Raw genomic sequence first — 11,310 nt, 5'->3', positions numbered from 1 at the left:
ACCGCTGACGACTTGGAGTAGTTAGGAGGCTCCCAAGCAGGAGGCCTTGCCTTTTCGATCGTTGTTGCTTTTGTGCTAGACTTCTTAAGGCAAACTTGTCTAACTTATGTCTGTACTCAGATATTGTTGCTTCCGCTGACTCTTGTGTTTTCGAACTTATGTATTCGAGCCCTCGAGGCCCGTGGCTTGTAATATAAAGCTTGTATTATTTTAATCTGTGTCTATAGTTGTGTTGTGATATCTTCCCGTGAGTCCTTGATCTTGATCGTACACATTTGCGTGTGTGATTAGTGTACGATTGAATCGAGGGCGTCACACCGAGCCACTCGCAACCCGCATCCCCCGCCCCCACTAGTAGCCCGATCTGGCGACACAGTGGCCCGCCGACACGCCCCACCAAGTAAGCATCACACATCCGCCGCGGATCTGACACGCCGTTATGCCCCACGCAAGACTGACGCCCCTACCTGTTGGCCGCGTCCCGTGCTGCCCCACCATGCAAGGAGTGCGGAGGAGCCCCGCCGCCGCCCACACAAGCCAAGCTTCGCCCTGGCGGCGGCGGGGGGTGAGGGGGGAGGGAGGGAGGCCGGGGAGCGGACGGGGTCAGATGCTGTCTGATGGCTCTTGTGTCCATGAGTATCCAAGGCTAGTCAACTTTAGGTATATAATCCAAGGCTAGTCAACTTGGTGGTAAATATTGAGAAACGATACAAGTGCGGTAAGTTCCGAAAGTGTCTTTCTGTTACCGAGCTCAAATGAGCTGGGTAAACAATAAAATATTAAAATAAATAAAGAAGATCCAAAAAAATCGAGAAACATTGGTAAAAGTTCTCAGTACTTGCAAAATTTCGTCATGGAATCACATTCCTGAAAGGCGCGACAAAAAAAACAAATTCAGTGTTCCAAAATGCTTTTGAAAGTAGCATTTTTAGAGTAACGATTTTTTTGCTACACCTTCTAGGAATGTGATTCTATGACGAATTTTTGCAAGCATTTAAAACTTTTATCAATGTTTCTCTAAAAAAATAGATTTTTTTTACGATTTTACTGTTCACCCGAGCTCATTTGAGTTCAGGAGCAGAAACTCTGCATCCGGTAAGTTCAAAGAACTCTCTTAGCCAAACATTTTGCCGGTTCCGCTGGCAGTATGAATTAGTCCATGTTCCTGTATTGTCGAAGAAAGTAATTACAACGTCTCATCGCCTCCAACTCATGTCTTGTCAGATACAACCAGCCTAAAGCGTACAACTAATCCCCCCCCCCCCCCCCCAGGTGAAATCACGTCACAATAATTCCACGCGTGCGAAACTAGCCGCTCAAATTCGTGACGGGTCCCTTGAACCAGTGCCTGGCGCTCACGACCCACGACGTCAAGACGAGGATGAAAAGCCCACCGACGGCGACCGGCGTGTAGTTGAGCGTGTCCTTGGTCACCGGGTACGTCACCGGCAGCGAGAAGAGCACGGTGATGGTCACCACCCAGAGCACGGCCACCCACCCCACCAGTACACCGTACCGTCCGAGGTTGAAGGGTCCCGGCACGAAGTGCTTGCGCGCCAGCGTCACCCGGAAGAAGATGGGCAGCGCGTACGCGATGTAGAGCCCGATCGTCGCGATCGACACCATGGCCTGGAACGCCACCAGGCTACCCAGCGACTGCAATCAGTTTTCAATCAGAGACCAGGATTAATCGGAGGTGCTCTGCCGGAATTGAAATACTACTATATATGTAGTTGCAGTGAAATGTAGTGGTGTGGACAATGGTTTACCGGCAGCGCCATGCAGAGGGAGACGAAAGCCGAGAGCCAGACGGCGTTGATGGGCACCTCGTGCTTGTTCACTTTGTGCCACACGGGTGACAGCGGCATCGCCCCGTCTCTCGAGAAAGCATACACCATCCTAGTCAGTCAATACAAGGAGCGAGTGATCTCATCAGAACTACGTTCCGAGAAGAGAAATGCAGCGTGAAGCAAGCCAGCAGAAGACGATCACCTCGAGTTACTCGTCACGGAGCTCATGCCGCAGAAGTATATGGCGACGGCGACGACCCCCAGGCAGACGATCCCGCCGACGCCGCTGCCGTAGCGGCTTTTGAAGGCGAGGTAGAAGACTTCGGCGATGGCGTACCCCCCAGCTTCATTGTCAGGGCTGAGCAGGTAGGGTATGTCCTTGACGGCGAACGTGATGCCGAGTATGTATCCCCAGCCGACCACTATGGATATGCCGATGGCGCTGATTATCCCGATGGGGCCGTTCCTGTCTGCGTTCTTGGTCTCCTCCGTCTGCATGCATGCATGATCAAAAGCGTCAGGGTTTCTTTTGCGTGTCATAAGTAACGAGATGAGATTCCTTTTTCTTTGGCTTAATCAATTAATTACCATGTGCGCCGATGCGTCGTATCCTGTGAGCGTGTACTGGCTCATGAGGAGCCCCAGGACAAAGATGTAGAGGTTGCTGTGTATTCCAGCACTGTTGTCAGTGTTGAAATGGGTGAAGACGAACTTGGCACTGGCTCTCTCGGTTGCAACAGCCGGCACGGCAATCATCAAGACAAAGACACCTACAGAGACAGAGAAGCGTGGAGACCTTGTTACTTGTTAGCCATCCGTTAATAAAGTGGATGCCAACTGCTCTCTGATTATTTATTCTCTAGCTAGCTAGCTTGAGCGAGAATCAGTGCTCGCCAAGTAGAGTAATCGTGTAGGGCAAGTGCGAATGAAGGACAGAACCTAGCATGTTCCAAGCAGCCGCAAACTGGCCGAAGAAGGAGAGCCATGAGATGGGGAGGCTGTTGATGAGGGCGTGGCTGAGCAGGATGGCGGCGTGGAAGGCGATGACCACGTACTTGGACGCCAGGTAGCCTCCGCCGTTGTTGCCGCCGGTGCTGAGCAGGATGATCACCTGGATCAGCTGCGCCAGCGAGAAGTCCACGCTAGTTGTCACCGCCCACTGCAGAGCGTGCAAACTGAATCAGCACAGCAGTCACTCACAAAGTGAGAAAGCACATTCAGAGTTAAGCCAAAGTTGTACCTGTCCAACGATGTTAAACCTGCATGCAGCACAACAAACGCCATTAGAGGCTGGGAACAATTGGAATGGGATGCAGTGCACGAGCAATCAATAGCGCATCTATCTACAGTAAGAAAGATGGGCCATGCGTATATGTGCGTTTATTGCAAGGACGTCTTTGTCTCAACTACAAGAAGCATGCTGACAGCTGCATATTTTCAACCCCAGGTCGCTGTCAAAATCAGACTTTATGTGCAGTTGGCACTGGTTCTGCTAGTACCAAAATGTGGCCACGGGGGCTGCACATGGTCAAAGCACGCAAGCACATGACCTTATGAACACAAATATTCTGTTCTGCATTGCCAGGAGCACGTCGTTAAACAACGACAAGTGCAGAGTACATTTGATTGGAAAAGAAACGATTATTCTATTTTGCATCCCCGATGATAACGGTGTACTATTTGAATGAACTATTTGTACTACTAAATCAAGGATGATTAATATGGATCAAAGGGGGTAAATGAGTAATAAACTACTCATTCTGCAAAAAGAGAAAGACGAGCGGAAAAAAAGACAGAAAGATGCAGAAATTTCGCACGCACGCACCAATTTGATGTCACACCAGACAAAAAAACACAGAAAGCGGTTCGTTCACACATGACATGATCCTCTCCTTCCTTTCTTCCCTTCCACATGATCCCATCCCAACCAGAGAAGAAATCGATACATTCGAGAACGTGGACAGGTAGCAAAAGACAAGAAAGATTTCAGTGGAGTGCGTGTGATTGAGTGGCCTACCATCCGGTGATCCAGGAGGCGAAGGGCGACCATCGGTTGCCCGAGAGGCGCGCGCTCCAGTAGTAGAGGCCGCCGGAGGTGGGGAAGGAGGAGCAGATCTCGGCCATGGAGAGGCCGACGGTCATGGTGAAGGCGCCGGCGACGAACCAGCCGAAGGTCATGGTGGCCGGGCCGCCGAAGTTGAGGCCGGTGTTGTACAGCGTGGTCACCCCCGTCAGCACCGAGATGATGGTGAAGGAGAAGGCGAAGTTGGACAGCAATCTACACACGCCCTCAATCAATCAGTTAAGAGAAGCGACGAAACCAAGGGAGGGGAGAGGAGAGGAGAAGGGCGGGCATGACGTACGAGAGGTCCCGCTTGAGCTCCTGCTTGTAGCCGAGCTCTCGGAGGCGGGCCTGGCCGGTGTCGCCGGAGGCATCGACGTCGACGTCGACGGCGGTGGTGCCGCTCCCCGCCGGGGACTTGCTCCAGGTCATGACGCCGTCGCGTTGTGGGAGGAGGAGGAGATGGGGTCAGGGGAGACCTACCAGTGGTGATATATGTACTGCCTGCAGAGTGCAGAGGAGAGGAGAGAATCGCGGGGTGCAGTGAGTCAACTAAAAGTGCGGTGGGCGCCAGATGTGGGGTTCGTTACTCTACTCTGGATGGAGATTCTGCCAGCAAGGATGGTCGTGGATCTACTGTGGGAACCAGGATTCTTTCCCAAAAAGAATGCGATCCTATATTTAAGACCCCTCTGATTATTATTATTTTGAAAAGAAGGATATACCCCAGCCTTTGCATATCTGAATCGAAATGGCTTCACACACGACATGATTGGACGATCTGCGGACGATACACAGTGTGCATGCATCACCTAACACGAAAACCAACTACCTCCTGCATGTACGAGCGCTACTGATGCTGCCACATGGGATCGTGCGCATGTCGGCTGCAATTTCGTCGTGTGTATAGCATCGCTCTATCTGAATGATGCATGCAGCCATATTATTAATTATTTATAAGGACCTTACAAAATAATATTTTTTTTGTTTTTAGATATTTGTCTTTTTAGAGATTTCAAATGAACTATCACATATGAATGTATATAAACATATTTTAGAGTGTAATCATTCATTTTGCTCTGTATGTAGTCACTTGTTGAAATATCTAGAAAGACAAATATTTAGTAACGAAGGGAGTACGTCAGTATGCCTGAAGCTACCATCTTAACAATACATCTGTCGCTACTCCTATCCTTTTGATGAAGGGGTGCGAAATGTCTGAGCTAGTCTGAAATACGAGTGGGTTCATGTTCTTCTACGTGAAGACTGCAATATGAGCTTTTTGTCATGTGGGTGGCGCACGTGCAGCATGGGCTCTTGGTTCCTGTTGAGTTCAACAGGCCCCCATCGATCAAGCTCGTTGTAAAGAAATGAATCAAAGCGATTTGCACGTCTCTTTCCAGCAATCCAGTTTGGGTCAAGATCACTGTGCACCCATTCAACCGATCGAGATTCGCTGCCATGTGATCGAGATTTGCACGCTTGACACGCGCCTGATGACTAATTTTGCACGGCATCCAGGCTTACGCCGCCTCCCCTCCCAGAGAAAGGAAAGAAAAATACTTCCATCGAGCACGTATGTTTTGTGAATCCAAATATCGGCTTACAATTGCCGATCGAGCACGTGATAATGATTATCTTATCCCTATTCGTACGTGCTACGACAGCAAACGAGACATATATGCTGCACTTCGGTACAGTACAAGAGACGAGAAGAGACAAGTTTCGCCGACTGAACCAATCATCAGAGGCTGGTGGATTCGAGGCGACAAGGAGCACAAGCGTATATGTATATGTAATGTATGCATACGCCATTTTGCCATTTGCGCCACATGCAAGAGAGACATGAAGAGATCAGGGCTGAGGGCATGGGCGTCTTGTCACCGTTTGCAGTGCTGAGGTGCCAGCTTTCATACCTCGATGTACGTTGACGATGTGGTCGTCTTCATCAGGCTGGTCACAATGGGCAAGAACATAAGCTAGTAACTTACAACTTTCCTAGACTATGTTACTACCTTCATAGTGGGTAGGAACATCTATATAGTGTCATGCAACGATGTATTTATTAGGTTATAGACTCATTGTTTCTTGGAGTGTGTGATGTTCCGGTAACTTAGCTAGTTACCACAAGCACCTCTCTCTTCATTAAATATGTGCCACATAAGTAAAGTTGTATTGAAGTGTGTGATGTTACTCCTAAATTCCTCCCCGTTGTGACCAGCCTCAAGCCATCCTCATCGGACCTGTTGCTCGTGTGGATCGCGCTCGACTGTTTTGATGGCGCATAGGGCTGCACACCAATCTACGTAAATGCTCGTTGTCGCCGATTAGATGCTCAGAGGAGCACCTCGTAGTTGCTGCCCAACACTTTCCATGCCCGATACTGAGGTTCCCCTACATCTATCTTTCTTCCTTTTTCATACAAGCTGAGGTCGCCTAAGGCGTGCCTGCAACCAATATTGGACAAGGTTTGCAATCGGCTATAGCCAGTGGCAATTCTACTGGGCATGCTTCAACAGGCTCAAGCCTGCCCTCCAAAATTGAAAAACAAAAATTCACTACTAGTTCCCAGCCCATCTCAACCCACTGTCTAAGTGTCTAGCCTGTTGTTTCCCCGTTCCAACCCCTTGTACTCAAGTTCAGCCTGCCCTTCATTCTTATTCAAGATTCGCCACTGGCTGTAGCCATGGATTGCTCGTTGGATCACTGCGGCTGGTCGCCTCGAGCTGGTCAAGTCGGTCCTCACATCCATCCCCGTGTATCACTCCACCGCGATTCAGCTGCCCGTGTGGCTGATCGATGGGTTTGAGAAGAGGATTTGTGTCTTCTTTTGGAAGGGGACTGACGCCGTCAACGGTGGCCATTGTCCGGTAGCTTGGGAGCAAGCGTGCAAGCCATTCGAGTATGGCAGATTGGGAGTCTCGAACCTCAAGCTATTGGGCTATACATTCCGGGTGCGCTGGCCATGGATGCAGCGCACATCCGATTGCTGCTTGGCGGGTCTACAGCCGGCCATCGAGCCTGAGGTGCGGGCTATTTTTGACTCGTCCATCAAGGTGATGCTAGGGGATGGTAAGAAGGCTCTTTTCTGGACGGACTTTTGGCTCCATGAGCGTTCCATTCAGTTCGAGGCCCCGAAGCTATTCCTAGCGGTGAACGACGGTGCGCGGCGCTCGCGAACGGTTCATGAGGCCTTGGAGGACCGCACTTGGATGAGGGACATCACCGGGTGTTGATGGTTAGAGTGCTAACGCAATTCCTGATGCTCATGGACTTGCTTCTCGAAGTGCGCCTACTCCCTGAGATTCCGGATCGCATAATCTGAAAGTGGACGCCAACTAAGGTATATTTTGCGAGCTCGACTCAGGTGTTCTTTGCTAGCCTTGAGAGGTGGGCCCATTGGAAGTCTTGGGCTCCGGCCAAGTGCAAGCTTCACTTCTGGCTAGCGATGAGGCTTCGGATTTGGACGGCAGACAAACGCTTTTGGCACGGCCTGCAGTCCCACGTCATGTGCCCCGTTATGCGAGCAGGAGGCCGAGACTGCAGACCATCTGGCACTGGGTTGTGTGTTTGCCAGGGAGGTGTGGCACTATGCCCTCTCGTGTTGCGGCCTCGGTCAGTTGGTGTCCACCATGGATGCAACTATCACGGAGTGGTGGGTAGCTAGACGTGCAATGATCCCGAAGGAGCGGAGGAAGCGTTTCGATTCGCTTGCCCTCCTCATCGTCTGGATGCTATGGAAGGAGCATAATGGTCGCGTCTTTCAGCGGTCATCAGTCATTGTTCGATACCTTTGTCATCACATCAGTAATGAGGTTGAGCTATGGAAGCTTTCTGGTGCGAGGGGGTTGTCGGACATCTGAAGATAGGACCTTCTAACACATAGGGTGTTGTTGAGTGTCCCCGGTGTTATTGGCTGCCCACCATATGCTGCCGTGAGGATGGTTTGTAACCGCGATGAGCCGCCAGACTCTATACTTTTAGTTCTATTCTTCTAATACATCGACGTGCAAAGCTTTTGCGCGTTCGCATAAAAAAGACATGAAGAGATCACCGCAACCATATAAACTTAAATAAAGAAAAAGTGGAGGCTAGATAAATTTGACACCACGTGTCGACAATAATTTGTGTCTAGAATAAAACACGTTACAAAAAGCAAACAAGTAAACTTACCAGCCGGTGAGCCAGGAGGCGAAGGGGCCCCAACATCGCTCGCTGCAGAGCCTGGCACTCCAGAAGTAGAGTCCTCCGGAGGTAGGGTAGGCAGAACAAATCTCGGCCATCGCTAGGCCGACGATGATGGTGAAGGTGTCGGCAATCGGCCAACCATACACCATGGCCACCGGTCCACCAAACTCGAGACCTGTCCCGTACAACGTAGTGGTGCCCGTAAGGACTGATATGATCGAGAAGGTAACCGAGAAGTTGGAGAACAACCTGCATGTGTAACATGGTCACCCAACAACACAACACATCATTGAAAATTGCTTTCGTACTGTGAAATTTATTTCTTTTGCATCAAAGAAAACACAAAAACAAATGAAGCATGTGGAGCCTTGCAGGTGGCTTCTATGGGAAACACAACAGTTAAAATGAAGCCACATCGGTTCAAAGCTAAATAATGAAGCTGCATCTAAATTATTTTTTTATGGAAAGCTACATCTGTATAAACTGATTTGGGTCGAATTTGTTATGCGGATATTTCAGCTTAGTTTTGGGGCTTGCATATGAAAATGGGGACCTCCTATTTAGCATGCTACATGCTAGCAAACAAGCCAACACGCACTCCTCTCCTCTTCCCCACAGGGCGCCCGTTTGGGCCGGTCCATACATGAGGCGGGACGACCCTATTTTTCCATTTCATTTTTTCTTGTTTTTCCTTCTTTAAAATAATTTAGGATTTGAAAATGTTTCAGAATTCAAAACATTGTGAATTTAAAAAAAACGTTTAAGATTCCATAAAATATTAGTGGATCCAAAAATAGATATTCATGATTTTGAAAAATGGTTCAAGATTTTTAAAAAATATTTATGGCTTCATACACTATTAAAAAAATGTTCGTGAATTATAGGAAAAAAATCATCGATAAAAAAGATCAGGAATTCAAAAAATGTGCATGCATTTTAAAAAAATCATTTGTCGAACAAATAAAATTTTAAAAATTGTTCCCAAATTTTCAAAAACGTTCGCCAATTAAAAAATATTTTATGATTCATAAAATTGAAAATATTTTGTGAATTCGAAAAGAGTTCATGAATTTTTAAAAATATTCAAAAAAATTAAAAACATTTTGGATTTCATTAAAAAATGTGAATTCAAAAAATACTCACGAATTTGACAAGTTGTTCGCAAAATATATGAAGGAAAAATTAAATGAGAAAACAAACATGAAAGAAAGAAAATAACGAAAGTGAAAAAAGCTGAAAAAATCCAAAAGAAAAAACACAAAAAAGAGGAAAAACGGTCTGGGAAGGCTTTAGAACCTTCCCAAAATTGGAACGGAGGTCGGGAACCGCCCCTCGGTGTATACTTATCCTACGCGCCAAATTGGATTGGCCATGAAAATGCCATTGGCTCAGCCAACCCTATGATCCAAATTGTATTCCAGTGCCCATCGATCAATAAAACCTAGTGAATTATGCTCAAAATAAAAAAATTATGAAAATGCCTAGAGAAAAATAAATCCTTTTTCTTTGAGCTAGAAAAATGAATCCTACTATGGTATTAAAACCTTAATGAGTCAAAGCAAGTGTACAGCGTCCGCAAGCAACCCATCCGTCGTTGACACTTGACAGAACGAAACACGCAACTTGCAGTGGCTAGCTAACACGTGACCGCATCAAAATAAGCTGGATTGAAGTAAACTAAACTTCATAGATCGACAGAATCGATGTGCCAGCTAAACAGAGCAAACAAGAACGACAGGTTCGATTTTCTGAATCAGTAGAGTACGTACGAGAGATTGCGCTTGAGCTGCGGCTCGTAGCCAAGCAGCCTCAGCTTCTTTGCGTCGTAGTCGTCGTCGCCGCCGGCGGCGGATATCACGGCGGCCTCGTCGCCGGCGAGCCGGCTGTAGCTGCTCTGCCCTGCCATGCTCACCCTCCTTCTGCGATCTTGAGACTAACAACAGTGGCTGGGAGGGACGGGTGATAGCCTACCTCAGCTAACTACCACTCCGAGATCCAGGTTTTATGCTAATGACCCGTGACAGTATGGCCGGAGCTTATAGTGGGGAAGACGCCGGGTGCGGCGAGCGGGTGACCCAGATTCGGTAGGACGTGTTTGGTAGCCCGTGTACATCTCAACCAAGTCCAGTTGGGTCAATAAAAACATGTTTGATTACATACGAGGTGGGCTGGCTCGCATCGGCACGAATCTTAAAAGAAATCTAGAGACTACTCGCTGGAAACCCTCAAATCGGTAGTTTCCAGCAAGCCAGGATAAGTGCGGCGCAAGGTGTTGCAGCTCGCACGCAAGGAGGCGAGGCGAAGTCGAAGGGAGATGGCGGGAGATGGAAATCGGGCACGGCGGGATGACACCAAGCTCTATGACAAGCTGCTCCTCTGTTCATACCACCGGTGACGGCGACGGACGCTGATACGTCCATTTTGCATCATGTTTTTCTACTGTCATTTATAGTATTTTCAATCAATGTAACACTTTGTGGAGCAATTCTAATGTCTTTTCTCTCATAATATGCAAGGTTTACATAAAGAGGGAGATTGCCGATAGCTGGAATTTTGGACCTGAAAAGCCTATGTCGGAGATACCTATTCTGCACATCTTCAAATAAGCTGAAATTTTACATAGATTTATTTTGGAATATATAAAAATTATTGTAGAAAATAAGTACCAGAGGGGGTCACCCAGATGCCCACTAGGCACCAGGGCGCGCCTACCCCCCTGGCACGCCCTGGGGGTAGTGGAGCCCTGGCCAGGGTCTGGTGCTCCTCTTCTGATATATAAACACATTTGTTCTAGAAAAAAAAGAGGACTTTCAGGACAGAGCACCGCTGTCTCGAGGCGGAACTTGTGCAGGAGCACTTTTGCTCTCTGGCGGAGAGATTCCGCCAAGGATACTTCCTCCCTGGAGGGGGGAAAATCGAACTCATCGTCATCACCAACAATCCTCTCACCGTGGAAGGGCTAATCTTTATCAACATCTTCAACATCACCATCTCATTTCAAACCCTAGTTCATCTCTTGTATTCAATCTTTGTATCAAAATCTCATATTGGTACATGTGGGTTGTTAGTAGTGTTGATTACATCTTATAGTTGATGCTAGTTGGTTTATTTGATGGAAGATCATATGTTCAGATCTATTATGCTATTCAATACCTCTTTGATCTTGAGCATGAATATATTTTGTGAATAGTTACTTTTGTTTTTGAGGACATGAGAGAAGTCCTTTCATAAGTATTCATGTGAATTTGATGTTTGCTCGATATTTTGATG

At 47.8% G+C, this 11,310-nt stretch overlaps 1 protein-coding gene across 2 annotated transcripts; it reads right to left on the bottom strand.

Moving 5' to 3' along the window:
- Positions 1–1,272: 1,272 nt before the first annotated feature.
- On the bottom strand, positions 1,273–10,132 carry LOC123061436 (amino-acid permease BAT1 homolog). 2 transcript variants are annotated; one of them, XM_044484543.1, is made up of 8 exons: positions 9,810–10,132; positions 8,026–8,289; positions 3,031–3,049; positions 2,730–2,949; positions 2,379–2,560; positions 1,993–2,282; positions 1,770–1,899; positions 1,273–1,656 (listed from the first exon to the last, which is right to left on the bottom strand). In XM_044484543.1, the coding sequence occupies exons 1-8, from the start codon at positions 9,944–9,946 to the stop codon at positions 1,309–1,311; spliced, it is 1,590 nt and encodes a 529-aa protein (XP_044340478.1). In that variant the 5' UTR covers positions 9,947–10,132; the 3' UTR covers positions 1,273–1,308. The 2 variants fall into 2 exon arrangements, with proteins under 2 accessions (XP_044340478.1, XP_044340479.1); XM_044484544.1 differs by lacking the exons at positions 8,026–8,289; positions 9,810–10,132 and adding exons at positions 3,808–4,068; positions 4,154–4,721.
- Between the last annotated feature and the right edge of the window lie 1,178 nt (positions 10,133–11,310).

This window comes from Triticum aestivum, chromosome 3A (assembly GCF_018294505.1).
Source record: "Triticum aestivum cultivar Chinese Spring chromosome 3A, IWGSC CS RefSeq v2.1, whole genome shotgun sequence".
Lineage (NCBI taxonomy): Eukaryota > Viridiplantae > Streptophyta > Magnoliopsida > Poales > Poaceae > Triticum > Triticum aestivum.
Note: the sequence above shows the minus strand (reverse complement) of the source record. Positions and strands in the feature narration are given on the sequence as shown.